Raw genomic sequence first — 19,953 nt, 5'->3', positions numbered from 1 at the left:
TTTTCCTGTGGGACATGGGACTTGAATTCTGGGCCTGGGCATTGTCTCTGAGTTCTTCAGCTCAATGCTACTGCCCTACCCCTCGAGTCACAGTCCCACTTCCCATTGTTAGTAATTAACTGGAGATGAGTCTCACAGACTTTAGTGCCTCGACTGGCTTTGAACCATGATCCTCAGATCTCAGCCTCCTGAGTAGCTAGGATTACAATTTCTTGTGGGATTTAAAAAAAAAATGTTGGGCCTGGGAGTTTGGCCTAGTGGTAGAGGGCTTGCCTAGCATGCATGAAGACCTGGGTTCAATTCCTTGGGACCACATACATGGAAAAAATCCGGAACTGGTGCTGTGGCTCAAGTGGTAGACTTCCAGCCTTGAGAAAACCCAAAGACAGTGCTCAGGCCCTGAGTTTAAGGCCCAGGACTGGCAAAAAAAAATAAAGTTGTTATTGTTTCAGTTTTAAACCCAAAGCTTAAATAACTTTTTCAAGCACGTGTCCTCTTACAGTCATCAATAGTGTCAACCTTAAAGGCTAGGTGTATGGGATCATAGTTAGAATACTACAAAAAGCTTAGTTTTGAGTAGCTAAGATGAAAGACTTGAGCTTCAGGCACTGGCTTCATATTTGATTCTTTCAGATCCTGCTCCCGGCACGCTTTGCAGCCAGCACCAGCACAGAGTCTGTCTCCCTCTCCAAGAACATCATAGCCTTAGCTGCACTCAAGCCAGGATTGCACAGAAATAGAGGTGAAAACTCCACTCTTAGACCAGGCTGGATCGTACCTGCCTGCTACCCCAGCATTCTCCAAGCTGAGGCTGGAGGACTCTGAGGTCAAGGGTAGCCAGGGTAGTGAGACATTGTCTGAAAACCAAGGGGAGGGGTGTGACTCAGCAGTCAATCACTGGCCATAGTGAGTTCAAACTGCACAACTGCCAAGTCCAAAGAGAGAAGGATAACCTAAGTGATTTCCAGGCCCTTAAATAATCCCTGACCTTTTCAGCATGTGGATTTTTTTCCATCCATTAAAAAAATAATCTTTCAGTGTCCTAGAGAATTGTCCCGCCCATTTCTATGTGTAACATTCATGGAGCGAGTCTACTCATAAGATATAAAATCTATTTAGCGTTCTGTCCCCAAACAAAATGTGGTGGGTGGGTGTGGTGTGAACACGGTGTAAACACAGCTCTGAGCTCAGCTCTCAGGAGGATCACACTGAGGTACAGAGCACACCCCAGGCCCATCTAAGAACACAGCAAGACCCCGATTCAAAAATCCAAGGGCTCTAGACGTAACAGAGCGGTACAGCACTTGTCTTCTCTGCGTGAGACCTGGGTCGGATCCCCACCACGCATGCACACACATGCGCACACACACACATACACACGTCAATGGTACACCACGTATCTGATGGACTTTATGCTCCTGGAATGTGATTGTGCTCAGTGTGTCACACACCTGTCCCCTCCCAGACCTACCCCGCAAAGAAGCCACAGAGACTTTGGTAGGTTGCAAGTCCTGGTCTGGTTTATTTATAAAGCAATAAATATTGGAAGCACGAACAAATTGCACGTGTGTAAACAAACTGTACAATGATTGAGAGATGAGGATGGGTGGCATGGAGCTAACGCGTCATTGTGGACAGAAGGCAGACTAAGAGAGGGCAACTTAGAAGCATTTGCGGTGGACAATGGATGGGCCTGCCTCATCGTACTCTTGTTTGCTGATCCACATCTGTTGGAAGGTGGACAGAGAGGCCAGGATGGAGCCGCCGATCCACACAGAGTACTTACGCTCAGGAGGTGCAATGATCTGCAGGGAGAAAACCAGGGTGAATTCTCCAGACCAAGGGACAAGGCGCTTAGTGGGGGCTTCAAGCCCACGTTTCTGAACTAGCATATAAAATATCAACTTGCTTAAAACGCCCAAGGAAGGACAGCAGGAAAATTAGGACTTTCTAATGCGTTCTTTGATTTAGTCTCCCATCCCTTACACAAGTATCCAGTCTCATTCATTGAAAGCATTAAAAAACTAACAACTGAGAACAGCTGTAGAGAAGCTAGGTGAGGAAGTTTATAGGGGACAGGCTGCCACTGCAAGGGGAGAGCAGGCAGGGGAGGGGGGCGGTTGTGGTGTGTGACGGGCGCCCTGTACCTTGATCTTCATGGTGCTGGGCGCCAGGGCCGTGATCTCCTTCTGCATGCGGTCGGCGATGCCGGGGTACATGGTGGTGCCCCCCGACAGGACGTTGTTGGCGTACAGGTCCTTGCGGATGTCGATGTCACACTTCATGATGCTGTTGTAGGTTGTCTCGTGGATGCCCGCCGACTCCATGCCTGGAAGCAAGGTTTTTAAACACCAGAACGTTCAGGCCAGGGGATTCCTCTGAGTTGGTGAGCTGCCACCATTTGTCTTGGAAACATATGGCCTCTGTAATGTACCCCCACAGGAAACAAGAGGGAGCAGGTGTCTTTTAAAAGTGCTGACAGAGAATCCACCCTCAACTGCCAAGAAACAGACAACTGCGTTTAGCACCTGTTCGCGGTGAGCCTGCAACCATCAGATGTATGGCGATGCACCGTTTTGAAAGATTTTTCTTTTTTTTTTTAATTTATGGACTCAAGGGGCAAGCTTCTGAAATTACTTAGGAAAAATGTTCAGTAGTGTCCAAGTGTCCAGTTATTACTGACTCTGGTTCTGGTTGTATTTTGCGAGGAGAAACGAAAAGGAAAGCCCAGCACTCGATGGTGGCACTAACGGGGGTAAATGGTTTCCTTCATGTGTGAGATTCAGTGACTGCCCAGCACCCTCTTTGGCTATGAGGTGAATTCATCCTGTCCTAGATTATAGTACTACAGCACAACGTTTTCCCTTTAATGACCCATCAGGACTTGCGGCTGAGCTGTGCGGGGCTCCATGCTGTCTCTGACTCACTCCTAATTATGGATTTGACACTGCAAGACCCCAAGACTTCCAGGGAAAGCTGGAACTCACCGATGAAGGAGGGCTGGAAGAGCGTCTCGGGGCAGCGGAAGCGCTCGTTGCCGATAGTGATGACTTGCCCATCAGGCAGCTCATAGCTCTTCTCCAGAGATGAGGAGGAGGCAGCCGTGGCCATCTCATTCTCAAAATCCAGGGCCACGTAGCACAGTTTCTCCTTAATGTCACGCACGATTTCACGTTCAGCTGCAGAAACACAGGACGGTCAAGCTCTGGAGATGGAAGTCAATTGCGGGGAAGGAGACACTCACACTTGCACACTCACCGGTGGTGACAAAGGAGTAGCCACGCTCAGTGAGGATCTTCATGAGGTAGTCGGTGAGATCACGCCCGGCCAGGTCCAGACGCATGATGGCATGGGGCAGAGCGTAACCCTCATAGATGGGGACATTGTGAGTTACCCCGTCCCCGGAGTCCAGCACGATGCCTGTGGGAAGGGAATGCACAAGAGCAGGGTACAGCCCTCCCCATGGACTACCGCTCTGGACAGCCTCAGGCAGTTTTAAATGACCATCTCTCTTGTCAGCCATGAGCCCGTGAGCCACGGAGCCGGAGCCGTGAGCTCCAACCTAACTTACGCATGCTTATGATTGACCTCCTGTAAGAATGTGTGTGCTGCTTGCCTATGCTTGCTCGAGGCTGTGATGCGATAAACACAGGCCAGGGGAACTGGGATCTCCTCTGGCCGCACTGCCTGGGCGTGTACCTCTTAAGTAAGGGACAGAGCCAACTCCACAAGCTGTCAGCTGGCCAGTAAGTCTCCGGGAGCCAGCGTGACACCTCTCAGCTCTCAGTCTTGCCAGAGAGTGTGCCACGAGGGAGGACTGCTCTTTCAACCGTGGACTCTGACCTGGTGGCAAAGCCAGCGCGGGAGGACGTGACTCAGGGACCGTGTCGCGTGTCTGGCCGCAGCCTGCGCGTACCTGTGGTCCGGCCGGAGGCGTAGAGGGACAGCACCGCCTGGATGGCCACGTACATGGCCGGCACGTTGAAGGTCTCGAACATGATCTGGGTCATCTTCTCGCGGTTGGCCTTGGGGTTCAGGGGGGCCTCGGTCAGCAGGGTGGGGTGCTCCTCGGGGGCCACGCGCAGCTCGTTGTAGAAGGTGTGGTGCCAGATCTTCTCCATGTCGTCCCAGTTGGTGATGATGCCGTGCTCGATGGGGTACTTCAGGGTCAGGATGCCGCGCTTGCTCTGGGCCTCGTCGCCCACGTACGAGTCCTTCTGCCCCATGCCCACCATCACGCCCTGCGAGAGGAGGAAGCGCCGGGCGGGCAGGCTGAGCCGGGGGGGGGGGGGGGGGTCACCAGGCTCAGGAGTGGTGGGGAGCGGGCTCCGAGGGCGAGGCGCGGCGGCCTTGACCACGGGGACCTGTGGACTGAGGCGGGGGCGGGGCGGGGCCGGCGGGGGCGGGGCCGGCGGGGGGCGGGGCCGGCGGGGGGCGGGGCGAGCAGGTGCAGCGCGGAAGGGGCGGGGCGTGCCCAGGCGGCGGGGCGGGTGGGGGCGAGGCTCGCAGGTGCGAGCGGCCGGAAGGGGCGGGGCTCGCAGGTGCGAGCGGCCGGAAGGGGCGGGGCTCGCAGGTGCGAGCGGCCGGAAGGGGCGGGCGCGCACGTGGGCCCACCTGGTGGCGCGGGCGGCCGACGATGGACGGGAACACGGCGCGCGGCGCGTCGTCGCCCGCGAAGCCGGCCTTGACCAGCCCGGAGCCGTTGTCGCACACCAGGGCGGTGGTCTCCTCGTCGTCACACATGCTGGCGCGGCTGCTGCGGGTCTGTGAGGGTGAGGAGCGGCCGGGCCGGGGTGAGGGGCCCGGGGAGGAGGGGAGGGGAGGGCCGCGGGAGCCGGGCGGGGCGCCCCGCCGCGCCTTCCCCGCCCCGCCCCTCCGCGGGCCGCCCTCCCCAGACCCGGACCGGGCGCCCCGAGCCGGAGCCGCTCGCATAAGTGGGCGCGGTGACGGAGGGCGCCGGGGCGGAGGGCGCGGGGCCGGGGCGGAGGGCGGAGGGCTCAGGGCGCAGGGCGCGGGGCGGAGGGCGCCGGAGCGGAGGGCGCCGGGGCGGAGGGCGCGGGGCGGAGGGCGCCGGGGCGCAGGGCGGAGGGCGTGGGGCTGGGGCAGAGGGCGCGGGGCCGGGGCAGAGGGCGCGGGGCCGGAGGGCGCAGGGCCGGAGGGCGCAGGGCCGGAGGGCGCAGGGCCGGGGTGGAGGACGCAGGGCGCAGGGCGCACTCCGCACTCCGCACTCACCGAGCGCGGACGGCAGGCGGGCGGGCGGGCGTGCGGGCTGCGGGGCTCGGCGGGTGCTGGGTGGCCGCCCGGGAGCGCAGCTTTATAGCCGGGCGCCGGCGTCGGGAGCAGCTGGGCCGGGGCGGGGGCCGCTCCACGCCTTACCTTATTTGGTCGCCTGGGCACCCTCCGGGCCATTCATGGAGCGCGGGCCGGGGAGCGGCCGGCCGGGGGCGCCCGGACCATGTAAGGCAGGCGGGCGGGGCGGCCGGGGGCGGCCGGGGGCAGGTGCGGAGGGCGGGCGCGCTCCCGCCCAGGGGTCCTGGCAGCTGGGCCCCGGCTCCCCAGCCAGGGCTGCTGAGGCTGGAGCCGCCGCTCTCCCGTGGGCTGCTTTTCTCCTTCTCTCTCGTGGTAGTTAACTGAAAGTGGGAGCTCCCGGGCCTGCGGCCGCCTGGCTCTGACCCCTGACCCCGGAGCCCAGCCTGCTAGGGCAGGGTCACAGGCGCGGGCCTCTGCGGCCTGGCTCTGACCCCTGACCCCTGACCCCGGAGCCCAGCCTGCCAGGGCAGGGTCACAGGCGCGGGCCTGCGGCCGCCCGAAATGTCTTAAATTGCACCTACACCGGAAAAGCAAAGCCCCGCGGCTTCAAAGGCGGGGTGGACCCCTCGACCTAGCCTGTAGGCAGCGGGGGCCCCATCCCGCGGGGTGGGAGCCCTTCCTCCAGCAACCCCCGTCTCGTGAGTCCGTGGAAGTGGGAGAGGCTGGCATACGTGGCTGCATCTCCTGGTGGGAAAGAGCTCAGAAGGTTGCCAGGACTTGTGTGGGAGGGCAGGGAGACGCTAGGACCTCGCGGGTGGCTGGGCTCTTCCTTCAGGTCACACCGATAAACACAGAATAAAAATAGAGCGGTGGGCACAGCCACCCCCTCTGGAGAGGGCTGGGACTGATAAGCCAAGAGACCGCTGATTACATGCCTGGCTCAGAACTCCCCGGCCATGTTTGGGTGGGTCTGAGGGAGAGACCGTGGGGTCCGCTGGGGTGGAGCCAGGTAGGGATCCTGGATGGAATCAGGCCCACGGCACAACTGGCGTTGCAGAGAGACTAGGGTTGCCTTGTCCTGGGTAGATACAGAAGAAGCAAAGGAGAGAGAGGTGAGCTGGGAGCCTGGCAAGTTCCACAGCCATTGCGCATTGTCTGTGTCTTCATCTTCTGAGTCCCGATTTCCCCCTCGGTAAAGGACACAGTGACTGGTTTCTCTTTTATGAGTATATATCAACTGTACAAATGGGTTTTCATGATGGTATTCCTCTATGCACACATAGTGAACTACCCATCTCCTAATTTCTCTCTCTCTCCCCAGTCTGTCTTGTTCCCTCATTTTAAAAACCATTTCAAGATTTTTAAAAATTATAATTTCAGGGCCCAGGAGTTTGGCCTAGTGGTATTGTGCTTGCCTAGCATGCATGAAGACTGGGGTTCAATCCCTCAGTACCACATACATAGGAAAGCCTGAAGTGGTGCTGTGGCTCAAGTGGAAGAGGTCTAGCCTTGAGAAAGTCCAAGGACTGGCAAAAAAAAAAATGTATTTTCATACAATTTGATCTCTCCCTCTTTTCTCTACCCCATCCCACCAGAACATCCCCTCACATTTAAGTCTTCCCTTACAGTGGTATTTAGTATTGTGTTAATAACAGAAATTATATGTTATATAGAAGACAAAGTAAATTTGACCTATTTCAGTTAAGTAACTTTTTTTTTTTTTTTTGCCAGTCCTGGGCTTGAGCTCAGGGCCTGAGCACTGTCCTTGGACTTTCTCAAGGCTAGAGCTCTACCACTTGAGCCTCAGCACCACTTCTGGCTTTTTTCTATGTATGTGGTACCGAGAAATCGAATCCAGGTCTTCATGCATGCTAGGCAAGCACTCTACCACTAGGCCAAACTCCCAGCCAGTATCTTTTATTTTTTTGCCAATCCTGGGGATTGAACTCAGCCTGAGCACTGTCCTTGGGCTTTCCTCAAGGACAGTGCCTACCACTTGAGCCACAGCACCACTTTTGCCTTTTCTATGTATGTGGTACCGAGGAATCGAACCTGGGTCTTCGTAAGGCAAGTACTCTATCTCTAGGCCCCCAAGTAACATTTTTTTCAAACAGCAACACTCTTCTTTCCCCCCCTCCTCCCCTCTCCCTGTCTGTCCCCTTCTTATCTCTCCCCCATTCCTCTACCCCCTCCCACTTTTCTCCTCCCCTCCACACTCCTCTTTCCTCCTCCCTCCTCTCCCTCCCTCCTCTTCTTCCTTCTTTCCTTTTCTCCCTTCCTCTCTCTTGATGGTATGCTGATCCCGGGGCTTGAACTCAGAGCCTGGGAACTCTCCCTGAGCGTTTTCCATTCAGGGCTAGTACGCTATCACTCGAACCACAGCTCTACTTCAGGCTTTTTTTTTTTTTTTGACATTCTGTTGGAGATAAGAGCCTCTACTATGTGGGATGGCCTTCAACCTCGATCCTCAGATCTCGGCCTCCTGAGTAGCTGTCCTAGCTACTGATCTGAGGACCGAGGTTCAAAGCATGGACATGAAAGTCAGCGAGATTCCTATCCCCAGCTAACCACCAGAAAACTGGAAACGGAGCTGAGCCTCAAGGGGTAGAGCATTTACCTTGAGCTGAAGAGCTCAGGCCCAGAGTTCAAGCTCCATGACCAACACCCCTCCCCCCACAAAAGCTTGGGGATGGGGCCCAGGTCCTGAGTTCAAGTCCAAAAGAAAGAATACTTCTTAAAGACATGTTAAAGCATTCAGAATCCTTTCTCCTAGCTTGTTGGTGCCTACAGTACAGTATTGTTACCCAATGTCACTGTGCACCTCCTGGCCAGAAGTCCTCACACCCACCCAGTTGAAACTTCGTGTCTGCTCTTCCTCCTCTGCCGGCCTATCCCTCCTTGCCCCACTAGGCTCCAGCAGCCACCATTTCTCAACTCCCGTGAGAATAACTTTTATGTCCCACAAAGGAGTGAGGTCAGCTGGCTTTGTCCTCGTGTGCCTGGTTGACTTCTCTGGACACAGCGATCTCCAGCTCCAGCGCGGTGTTCCTTTTCCCTGGTGTGTGCTGTGTGGGCCTCCTCCGCTCCGTGTCCTCTCTACTCTTCAGTTGATGGATGCTTTGGTTGTTCCATTTCTTGGCTGTTGTAGATGTTGTACTATGAAAGTGTAAATATCTCTTGGACAAACTAATTTCATTACCTTTGGAAATATATCCAGTAGTGGGATTTTTGGATCATATGGCTGCTTTATTTAAAATTTTTTGAGGAATCTCCATGTTGTGTTCCTTAATTGCTCATTTGAAGCTAGCCAGGGTTCCCTTCTCTTTACATCCTTGCTAGCAAGCTCATTTGTCTTTTGTCTTTTTTTTTTATTGTAATTTAATAGAAGGGTTACAGTTATATTCACCAGATAGGAGGTGCATTACTTCACACACATTGATACCCCTTCTCATGTTTTTGTCCCCATTTCCCTCCTCCTACTTTGGATTGTAGCCACTCTGTGTGTGTGTGTGTGAGATAGGGCTTGAACCAGGCCTGGGCACTATCCCTTGAGCTCTTCAGCTCAAGGCTACCACCCTGTCCCTTGAGCCAAGCCCCACTTCCCATTTTCTAGAGGTTAATTGGAGATAAGAGTCTTAGGTCTTAGCTGGGCGGGGTGGCTCACATGGGTAATCCTAGCTACTCAGAAGGCTGAGATTTGAGGATCTGAGCTGAAGAGCTCAGGGACAGCACCCAGGCTGAGTTCAAACCCCATGACCCACCTCCCCCCCAAAAGTCTCGGGTCCTTTTGTGCCCTGTCTGGCTTTGAACCTTTATCCTTAGATCTCAGCCTCCTGAGTAGCCAGGATTACAGGCGTGAGTCACTGCATCCTGTAGCCATTTTGTGTGTGTGTGCGTGTGTGTGTGTGTGTGTGTGTGTGTGCGTGTGTGTGCGTGCATCTGTGTGAGCGCGTGTGTTTGTGTGCGTGCGCATGCCAGTCCTCAATCTTGGACTCGGGACTTGAACTCTGTCCCCGAGCTTTTATGATGAAGGCTGGCATGCTGCCACTTGAGCCATAGCTCCACTTGGAGCTTTTTGAGTGCTAAGTTGGAGTTAGGACTCTCATAGTCCTTCCTGCCTGGAGCTGGGATCCTCACATCTGAGTCTTCTGAGTAGCTGGGATTACAGGTAGTTGGGTTGTAGTCATTTTTAATAGGATGCGGTCAAGTCCTGCTGAGTGTGTGCATTTTTCTGATTAGAGATAATCATTGAGGAATGTTTATTTAGATGAATTGCTATTAAATTTCTCTTTGCTAGAGTTCTTTCAATCCTTACATATTTTAGATAAGAATCTCTTAACAGATGTGTAGCTTACAGATATCTCCTCCCAGTCTGAAATTTCTCTTCATTCTCTCAATTGCTTTTTAGTTTGATGATGTAATCCAGTCCAGTTGTCTGCTTTTGTTTCTTGTGCTTTTGGGGTCTCATAATTGTTCAGTATTTGTTTCTGGGCTACTGCTCAATTTTCATGTGTTAAAAAGCTTGAGCCTAGTTTATATCGTATGTGATACATATAAACATATATTTTATACATATAATTATTATATAAGCATATATTACATAGGGCACTGGAGAAGTACAGATTCATGACTGCTTTTCAGAGTCCTTTATACATTGAAAATTGAGCTTGTTCGTCTTGTCATGAGACACTCCAATGACTTCTGTCTGATGGATTCTGAATATCCTTTTTAAAAAAACTGGTAGAGTTCAGAATTTGCCATCAAATTTACTGTAGACTATAGAATATATCATCAAATTTACTATCTCAGCCACTGTGCAGCTTAATAGTGTTAAGTACATTCACAATGAGGTGTGTTAATCTGTCTATCTGGGCTTGGGCATTGTCCCTTAGTTTGTCAGCTCAAGGCTAGCACTCTGTCACTTTTTCTTTTTTGGTCTGTCCTGGAGCTTGAACTCTGGGCCAGAGCATTGTCCTTGAGCTCTTCAGCTCCAGGCTACCGCCCTACCCTTTGAGACACAGCACCACTTCTGGTTTTCTAGTGGTTAATTGGAGATGAGTCTCCTGGACTTTAGTGCCTGGGGCTGGCTTTGAACCACTTGATCCTAAGATCTCTGCCCCCTGAGTAGCTAGGATTACAGGTGTGAGCTACTGCACCTGGCTATACTCTTATCACTTTGATGCACAGTGCCAATTCTGATTTTCTAATGGTTCATTAGAGATAAGAATTTCAAGGGGCCCGGAGTTTGGCCTAGTGGTAGAGTGCTTGCCTAGCGTGCATGAAGACCCAGGTTTGATTCCTTGGTACCGCATATACAGAAAAAGCCAGAAGTGGTGCTATGGCTCAAGGGTAGAGCTCTGACCTTGAGAAAGCTCAAGGACAGTGCTTAGGCCCTGAGTTCAAGCTGTAGGACGAACAAAAAAAATTCATGGCTCTGAACTGTGATCCTCAGATCTCAGCCTCTTGAGTAGCTAGGATGATAGGCGTGAGCCACCAATGCCAGCCAGGCAGGTTATGTATTGTGTGTGTGTGATAGTCCTGGGCGTGTACTCAAGGCTTGTGCCTTGTGAGCAGGTGGCGCCCAGTTTGTCTGGCTGCTCCTTTGGAGCCTGGGAGCCTTGGGTCCTTTCTGGATGTGGCCCAAGCTGGCAAGCACCCAGGTTTCTGACCTTGAGCCTCCCAGTGGGACAGCAAGGCCGGTGGGTCCCTTGCGTCCCCAGGAAGGCTGAGAGAGGCTCTTCACTGCACAGCCAGCCCAGAGGGAGCAGTGTGGGGCAAGCCGAAGGAACAGAATTGGGCCTGTTCCCTGTCCTTGCCTCTGGCAGGCCTGCTCCAGCCACCATGTGCTGGGAGCTGGGAGCAAGCTGTCCAGCCGTCCTGGACTGGGGATTAGCAGTCACTTATCTCAGCTGTTCCTCCATTCAGAGGTGTTTTACAGTATTTACAGAGAAGCCAGAAGCAGACCAAACCCCACTTAATTCCTCCACCAACCCTCCCAGCACCTGCTGCACGCCGTGCCCCTGGAGATGTTCTAGGTCATCTCACAGAGCATCTCACAGCCTCTAGTTTTCAGTAAGAGAAGAACACGATGCAACCCCAAGAGATTCAGCCCCCCCCCCCCCCAGCCACCCCTGCCTCCGTCCTGGCGCTCAGAACCCAGCACCAGGGGCAGCTCATTTCTCCTCACACTGCCCCTGTTTTACACAGAACCCTCAAGGACATTAGTGGGGTGGGGTGTGTGTGTGGGGGGGGGATTCCAGCAGCCCCTGCCTTCTGACATAGAACAACTGTAAGAAGCCATTTCATAAGACTCAGAAAGGAGGACAGAGCCAGGCAGAAGGGGAGGGCTGGGGTGGACAGGAGCTGACACACTTCCAGGTCTCAATTAGCCAGGAAAGCTGCAAGGATTCCTAGGTGGCTCTTTTAACTCCTTAAAAGGAGTTTGTCCTTCAGGCATGAAGTGCTGACCCTTGCAGGTTGTGACCTGGAAGAGATTCCTCTTACCTTAGACTTGGCTTGCTCCCCACACTGGCAGGGACTGTTGATGAAGTTTCAGCTTTTCCAGTGTTACCTGGAGCCACCCTGCTTTTCCTGGAGAGCCTGACCATGACTGTTCAACCTGAGCAGGGCTGAGTTTCTAACAACAGAGGCACTTGCAGCCACATTCACCCAGGAGCGCTGGGAGCTCAGACTTCCTGACTCACCTGCTCAGGGCAGAGGGCCTCAGTTCCTAACACTCATCAGGTACACATGGACACACAATAACAGAACCAGCAGTCCTCGTCGCAGGCATTTCCTAGAGGCCTGTGTGCAAGATCAGGCTGGTTAACCTTGAGACCTTCAAGCTAGGCAACCCTCCCTCCCCCCACTGCAGAATCCATTCAGACCTGCTCTTTGATATGAGGTCACCTGCATTGTTAAAAGTAGATAATGACCTCTGTCAGGACATGAATCTCTTGGAAGAATTCCTTCCTCCTCCTCCTCCTCCTCCTCCTCCTCCTCCTCCTCCTCCTCCTCCTCCTCCTCCTCTTCCTCCTCTTCCTCCTCTTCCTCTTCCTCTTCTTCTTCCTATGAAACAAAGAGGCTCTTGTTTCCATTTAGAATTTCCTTCCATTACTCTTATATCAAGAGTTTTGATTCTATGGTCTAGAATCTAGACACCAACCTAGATTCCCTTTGGTAATACTTAAGAAAAACCTTAAAAAACAAACCTAAACCACATGATCTCATTGTTAACATGATCAGAGATCAATCTGATATATTTTATGTAACCTATCTATATTTTCATTTTTCTTTTAATTTATCTTGTCTATTTTTGTAAGCTGTTGTAAGTCTGTGGGACAAAGGATGGTAGATGAGATGTGATAATAAGGAAATAGAGTGGAGGACTTTTTTTTTTTTAATTGGTTGTTCGTGGGGCTTTAGCTCTGGGACTGAGCACTTTGGCTCAGGGCTAGCGCTCTACCTCTTTGAGCCACAGCACCACTTCCAGTGGTTAATTGGAGATGAGAGTCTCACGGACTTTGGTGCCCAGGCGGGCTCTGAATCTTGATCCTCAGCTCTCAGCCTCCTGAGTTACAGGCATGAGCCACTGGCACCTGGCTGAGGATATGTTTCAGACAGGAATTTCACAAGTTTCCAGGAGTCCACAATGACTTACCTGTGTTCCTCAGCAATTCCATCCTAACAAATGGCATGTTTTGCTGAAGCAAAAAACCTACTGCCCATAAAAGGTAGTATTGTTTTGATTTTCTTCTTCTTAAAAAAAAGTTTCATGTCAATTGTATAATCAGGTGGCTTCATTGAGACATTTTCCTATAGGTTAAATTTTTATAACATAGTTAAATGTAAATGATAATCCAGTATTTCCCCCACTATAAAAAGTCTGTGATGTTTCCTAATTTGTAGCGAAAATATAAATATTTTAAAAGAAAAGTACAAAGACAGTGACACAAGAGATTTGTAAAGCTCTGTTTCTAGAATAAAACTAAGTGTAACATAAAATTGTTCATAATACCTTGGCTTTCAGAATTACTTAAACCAGCTGCCAGGCTGAGGAAAGACAAGTAGTCTCCTATTCTGGAACCCTTCAAGAATGTCCACTTGTTCTCCAAAGAAATGCAATGCCAGGAATCTGCATTGAGAGCATTTCTTGGTCCTTTATAATAATCTAAATTTTCTCTGCTCAACAGCTGGACCAGAGAATGCCAAACCGCGAGCAGACTCTGCCCTTGGGATTAGACATCCATATCTCCCATACATATTTTAGAAGACAGGTCTAATTTTGAATTCAGCTGTTGAACTCTTTCAGAATACTAGTCTAAGACCAGTGATTCATTACATATAAAATTAAACTATACAAATACATTACTGAATGTTGTCTTCAAAGGAGGGGTCTGAAGGTATGGTTTTAGGAAAAGAATCTTCATACCTATTTTATGATCAACATTTCTAAACTTCTCTCCTTGTCGAAGCGTTGATCTAAATAAGGATGTGAGTAGGGGCAGAGACGCCAAAGGTGCTTTAAAAAATAAGTAGTTGCCTAAAGGGGCTTCAATTTCAGAAGTTAGGCATGAGCACAGCACATCTTAGTCCATGTCTTCTGTCATTCTCCTGTCTTCCCTATACCCTCTTCCCCTCAGGCTGTGTAGTTCCATCATATAGTAGGCACTGAATGAAATGACACCCATGCTCACCCTTGTCCTGTTCCCTACATGTGTGGGTTCCCTCTTCATTCCCCCCTAACGGCTTTCAGCTTCTTAATATTCATTGTCCTGTATGGCTTGTTCAAATGAGGAAACTGTCCTTTTGTCCAGTTGTTTGTGTGTATCTGCATATAACCTTGTAGATGTTGGTGTATGTTTATTAGTTCTGACTTCCACATATGAGAGAAAATATGTGCCATTTCTTTGAGCTTGACCTAGCATGATTTTTCTAGGGCCATCCATTTCCTTGTACATGACATAGTCTTTCTGATGGATGAATAAAATACCATTGTGTATATGTTTCATATTTCCTTCAGCCCCACTGTGCTGGAGGGCATCTAGGCTGTTTCCTTACCTTGGCGATGGCTTATAGTGCAGCACAAAGGTGGGTGTGTGGGTGTCTTCACTGTGTCACTTGGGAGGCCCATGGTACATGCTCAAGAGTGGTATCTCTGGGGCACAGGGAAGTTCCGTGCTTTGTGAGGAACCCCCAGACCACCTTTCTAGTGCTTGCACTAGTTTACATTCCCACCAGTAGTGTGATAGGGTTCTTTCCCCCCCCATCCCCACCAGCATATTTTTTAATCTTAAATAAATAAATAAATTTTGTCAGTCTTGGGTCTTGAATTCAGGGCCTGAGCACTGTCCGTGGGCTTTTCCCTCAAGCTAGTGCTCTATCATTTGAGTCACAGCACCACTTCCAGCTTTTTTCTATGTATGTCATACTGAGGAAAAGAACCCAGGTCTTCGTGCATGCTAGGCAGGCACTCTACCACTAGGCCATACTCCCAGCCCCCCACCAGCATTTATTGTTCAAATTCTTGATGTTGGTCAATCTTACTGGGGCAAGAGGGAATCTGTGTTGTTTTGACTTGCATTTACTTTATGGCCAGGGATACTGAGCATTTCCTTAGGAATTTATTAGCTATTCTTGTGTCTTCCAAGAAGTCTTTATTTTATTCCTTTGCCTGTTATTGAGTTATTGATTTGGGGGGTGGGATTTAGTTTCTTTAGTTCCTCGTATATACTGGATATTAGGCCTTTGTCAGATGTATAGCTGGTAAAGGTTTTCTCCTCTTCTGTAGACTGCCGTTTTATCTTCGTTACTATATTCTTAGCCATGCAGAAATTTGTGTATGTGGGCACCAGTTTTGGTGCTTGAACTCAGGGCTTGGGCACTGTCCCTGAGCACCATTTTTTTTTTTTTTGGTCAAGGCTAGGGCTCTAATAACGTGAGCTATAGATCCTCGTCTGACTTCATGGTGATTAATTGGAGATAGAAGTTTAATTGATTTTTCTCTCAGTCTGGCTTTGAACTATGATCCTCCTATCTCAGCCTTGCAAGTAGCTAGGATTACCGTTAGGAGCCTCTGGTGCCTGGCTGTACAGAAACTTTTTTAGTTGGCTATAATCCCATTTGTTGATTCTTCACTTTGCTGAGCCCCTGGAATTCTCAGAAAGTTCTCCCTATTCCAGTAGGTTCTAATGTTTCTCCTACTCCTTCCTGTAGTAGTTTCAACATTTTAGGCTTGCACTGAGGTCTTTGATCTATTTTGAGTTGATATTAATGTGAGAAGACACACAGGGGTCTAATTTCAGTCCTACAACATAGTAGTCCAGTTTTTTCAACACTTAGTTGAAAAGCTGGTCTTATTTTCCAACAGTGCATTTGTCAGATGTCACATGGCCCTAAGTGCGTGGGTTTGTTTCTGGATCTTCCAGTCTGACCCATTGGTCAGGCCTATTTCTGTGCCAATACCAAGCTGTTTTTTGTTTTATTTAAATTATAGCTTTATAGCAGCTTGAGATGTTTGTTTTTTTAGCCTAGATTTGCCTTGGCTATTCAGGGCCCTTTGTGGTTCTGTATGCATTTTTGAATTGTTCTTGTTGAAGAATGATACTGGGACTTAGAATATTGCGTTGAATTTGTACATTGCCTTTGGGACTATGACCATTTTCATGATACTAATTTTGCTGATCCATGAATATGGAAGGTCTTTCCACTTCTGGTGCCTTTGGTTTCTTTCTTGCTTGATGTTTTTTGTTTTGGCTTGGTTTAGTATTTTTTGGTCATTGTGGGACTTGAACTCAGGGCCTGAGCACTGTCCTTGGGCTTTCTCAAGGCTAGAGCTCTACCACTTGAACGACAGCACCAGTTCTGGCTTTTCTATGTATGTGGTACTGAGGAGTGGAACCTGGATCTTCATGTGTGCTACCCAGGCACTCTACCACTTTGCCAAAACTTGCTGAGCCTTGAGTATTTTGTTGTTGTTGTTGTTGTTGTTGTATCTTCTACTGCTGCGTTCTGGCTCATTCTCCTTGTGATCAGATAGAATACTGGGAGGCACAGTTTTGTTGTTATGTTTTGTTTTAAATTTTCTTAGGTTGGTTATATGTCCTGACATATGTTCTGTTTTGGGAAAGGTTTCATGAGCTGTTGATGAATGGGTGAAATACTCTGTAGATGCCTATTAAACTCCTTTTGGTTATGGTATCATTTAATTCAGAGGTTTCTTTGCTGATGTTCCGTTTGGTTGACACACCTTTTGGTGAGAGTGGGGTGCATTGGAGTCTGTCCTTGTAAGTCTAGCGTGTTTCCTGTGTTAGGCACACCTCTATGTTGATCACTAATTTTTTCATGTACCTTTTCCTTTGTTAAGTTGACGTGACCTTCTTTGTTTCTTGTCTTTGATTCTAGCCCGTGGTCTGTTCTATCACATACTAGTCTGCCTACTCTTACCTCCTTGCAGCGTGCGTTTGGTGGGAAGGGCGTTTTCCATATGTTTATGTGTGTTTATCTTTGGCAGTGAAGTGTATTTCTTGGCAACAATAAATGGTTGGCTCTTTTTTTTTTTTTTGGATCATTCATGGGGCTTGACCTCTGGGCCTGGGCACTCCCTTAGCTCTGTAGCTCAAGGCTACCACCCTACCCCCTTGAGCTGGGGTTGGCTCTTACTTTTTTTAAAAAAAAAATTACATACACTTTTTATTGTAATAAAAGGGTTACATTATGTTCGCCAGATAGAAGGTGCATTACTTCACAAACAGTGATACCCTTTCTCATGTTTTGGTCCCTATTTCCCTCCCCCTTGGTTCTTACGTTTTTACTTTTTTGTGGGTCATGGGGCTTGAACTCTGCCTGGGCACTGCCACTGAGCTCTTCAGCTCAAAGCCCCACTTCCCATTTTCTAGAGGTTAATTGGAGATAAGAGTCTCAGGTCCTTTTGTGCCCAGGCTGGCTTTGAACCTTGATCCTCAGATCTCAGCCTCCAGAGCAGCTGGGATGACAGGCAAAAGCCAGCATGGGCTGGCTCTTATTTTTTAATCCAGGCTTGTCTTCTGACTGGAGAGTTGGACCCATTGATGTTTAAAATTGAGGGCAGGGAATTTATCCTAGTGGTAGGACTAGTTTGAGAAAGCCCAAGGCATAGTGTTCAGGCTCTGAGTTCAAGCCCCAGGACTGGCAAAAAAAATTACCATTGAGAAATATGCCATGTTTTCTGCCATTTTGTAGTTTTCATGGTACTTGCTTTTTTTCTTCTATTTTAGTAGTCTAATCCTCTAATACTGTTTATTCATTGCTGTATTTTTTGGAGAGAGGGGGACATGGAGTTTGAACTCTGGGCCTTGGTGCTGTCCCTGAGCTGTCAGCTCAAGGCTACTGCCCTACTCCTGGGCCACAGCGCCACTTCCCATTTTCTAGATGTTAATTGGAGGGGGTTGTTGATTCATTGGAGATGAAAGTGTCATGGACTTCCTTTCCTATCCGTTTTTGAACTGGGTGTCAGCCTCCTAAGTAGCTAGGACTATGGTGAGGATTGTGGCCTGAGCCACCTTTGCCTTTTGTTGGTCCAGGAGCACTCCACTGCAGAGCCAGGGTGTCCTCTGCTCCCCACACCATGCCGCCCAGCCCCCCTCCGGCCTCCTCCTCCTGCCCCCCACACACCATGTTCTCCCTATGGGTCGAGCTAACCCCCCTCACTCTAGGCCCTTGATCCAGTTCTAGCAGTGCCCTTGTGCCGGGGCCAACCGGCAGCAAACCAGGGTTCGCAGATTGGGGTTCCTGAAATAGGGGACAAGGACTAGGAAGAAAAAGAAGAGAGACAGACACACCGGGTCCGGGATGTCCGCAGTCCAGGCAAAGACTGACTAGACTGCCGCGTTTATTTTCCCCTCCCCCTTCTTCCCTCCTCCTCTCCCAGGGAACCTCCAGGTGTTACATTCATATGGTAATTCTCAGGTCATTTACATAGAATAGGGCCAGAAAGCAATAAGACAATATAGCCATCGTCTGATGCAAGTCAAGGTACAGTTTGATTCCACTCTGGCTCCCAACACCCTTGCACACATGCTATTTAAATTGGATCGTCATTTCCCATTTGTGTTCTCATGTACATTAGCTGTTTATGTCCTCTTGAGTCTTTAAGCATAGCCATTGTGACTTTGTTCCATTTCCCTCTGCTCTGAGTCGGTTATGTAGCTCTATTATTATTATTAATTCATTTATTGTTGCTGGTATTTATTCCAGCATTCCCTGTTCTTCTCCAAGTCCTGCTCTGACTCCTCCCTTTCCTCACCCCCTGTCTCCTCTGTTATGCCACAGTGTTGTCATCAGAAGAGCCAGCCAGGCTCATACACACTGACTCCCTCTTAGTGGGGCTGTCTGTCTGTTCAGGTTGGTTATTTTGCCTGTGGACAACTGTTTCTGGGTCCCAGGAAAGTAGTGGTGACAAACTGAAGCAGTTTCTATGAGAGTTGGATAAAACCAGTCCCAGGAGCTTATTTATACTTTCTTTTTTCTTTTGCCATTCCTGGGGCTTGAACTCAGGGTCTGGGTGCTGTCCTTGAGCCACAGGGCCACTTCCTGATTTTTCTGTATATGTGGTGATAAGGAATGGAACCCAGGATTTCATGCATGGTAGGCAAGCACTGTACCACTAGACTACACTCCCAGGCCCTTATTTAAGATTTATAACCATTTCCTATCATGCAGGACAGGACTGTTCCTTTTTGCTGTAGCTGTCACACTGGGTATTGGCAAGGGCGCAAAGTCCCATTTGCCCACTCTATCAAGAGAAAACTAGGATCCTTTAATGGTGCCTGCATTTTGGCCTCAGTCCTGGGAGCATTAGACCTCAGATTTCCCATGATTTAGTTGCTGGATAAGGTGGTATTTTTTTTTCATCTCTGTCCTCCCACTTACTCACTTGCCTCCTTTGTGCTGGTCGTGTTCTGGAGACTGGAGTTTTGAGTCTTGTTGTGGATTTTGTGCTCATGTCTGGGTACCCCTCTCCTATGCCAGATCTCTTGATGGAAACCTTGCTTGGTCACTTTTAGGGCTCCAGGGGAGGAATGATGAGCCTCTAGGAATAGCTGTCTCAGGATATCAGCTCATTCTGTAGTTCAAGGTCACCAGGAAAGATGAGACTTAGTCACTGGGTACCCACAGGCTCTACTCACAAGCTCTGTCTCTGCAGTGGGTGTCGGTCCTGTGGCCAGCAGCTGATGCCTCAAGAGAAGGCTTGGGTTCTCTCCCCACCCAGGTTGCCCAGGCGCAGTAAGCACAGGCATGTTCCAGGTCTGCGACGTACTGCCAGGAGGCCATCAGGGGCTTGAGCAGCTTAGAGGAGAAGAAGGTGGACTCCCTGTGCTTGGCACTTGGTCATCTCCTAGATAGGTATGTTTGACTGGCACATAACCAGAGAGTCCGGAGCTGTCCTAAACCTCAGGCCACGCCCCACCTCAGGAGTACGCCAGATACCAGCACCCCTGTGGGGTTCAGGCAGACTCTTGGGAGACTGAATGCTTACATAGACAGTGCTCAGAGCATGTATGGAAGCAGAACCCTGGCTCATGGCCTTTGTAGCAATCGGTCCATCCAGAAACGACCCCAGCTCCTAGGAGGCTTCTCAGGAGTGTCTAGGAGCCAAATCTGTGCCTGTTAGGGTCGTAATTGTTTTTGGTACTGGAGTGTGAATTGAGGGGTTCATCCTTGTTA

The 19,953-nt window shown here is 50.0% G+C and overlaps 1 protein-coding gene and 1 long non-coding RNA gene across 2 annotated transcripts in view; one reads left to right on the top strand and one right to left on the bottom strand.

Annotated features, from left to right (window-relative positions):
* Positions 1 to 1,493: 1,493 nt before the first annotated feature.
* Positions 1,494 to 5,283, bottom strand: Actc1 (actin alpha cardiac muscle 1). The gene is made up of 7 exons (XM_090318647.1): positions 5,233 to 5,283; positions 4,615 to 4,764; positions 3,917 to 4,241; positions 3,259 to 3,420; positions 2,988 to 3,179; positions 2,148 to 2,329; positions 1,494 to 1,805 (listed from the first exon to the last, which is right to left on the bottom strand). The coding sequence occupies exons 2-7, from the start codon at positions 4,741 to 4,743 to the stop codon at positions 1,662 to 1,664; spliced, it is 1,134 nt and encodes a 377-aa protein (XP_090174773.1). The 5' UTR covers positions 4,744 to 4,764; positions 5,233 to 5,283; the 3' UTR covers positions 1,494 to 1,661.
* Positions 4,641 to 19,953, top strand: part of LOC150046676 (uncharacterized) — a 50,634-nt gene continuing 35,321 nt past the window's right edge. The window contains exon 1 of the long non-coding RNA XR_016532630.1: positions 4,641 to 4,772. This is a non-coding gene — a long non-coding RNA (uncharacterized LOC150046676). The remainder of the gene's footprint in view (positions 4,773 to 19,953) is intronic.

This window comes from Megascapheus bottae, chromosome 25 (genome assembly GCF_031878675.1).
Source record: "Megascapheus bottae isolate mThoBot1 chromosome 25, mThoBot2.hap1, whole genome shotgun sequence".
In the NCBI taxonomy this organism is placed as follows: Eukaryota; Metazoa; Chordata; class Mammalia; order Rodentia; family Geomyidae; genus Megascapheus; species Megascapheus bottae.
Note: the sequence above shows the minus strand (reverse complement) of the source record. Positions and strands in the feature narration are given on the sequence as shown.

What these genes read in the sequence shown, in the direction of transcription:
- Actc1 (XM_090318647.1), bottom strand. Translation starts at nt 4,743, where the DNA reads ATGTGTGACGACGAGGAGACCACCGCCCTGGTGTGCGACAACGGCTCC. An exon ending in TCGGCCGCCCGCGCCACCAG is followed by an intron (nt 4,242 to 4,614) that starts GTGGGCCCACGT and finishes CTCCTCTCGCAG; the next exon opens with GGCGTGATGGTGGGCATGGG. An exon ending in CGCCTCCGGCCGGACCACAG is followed by an intron (nt 3,421 to 3,916) that starts GTACGCGCAGGC and finishes CCCTTCCCACAG; the next exon opens with GCATCGTGCTGGACTCCGGG.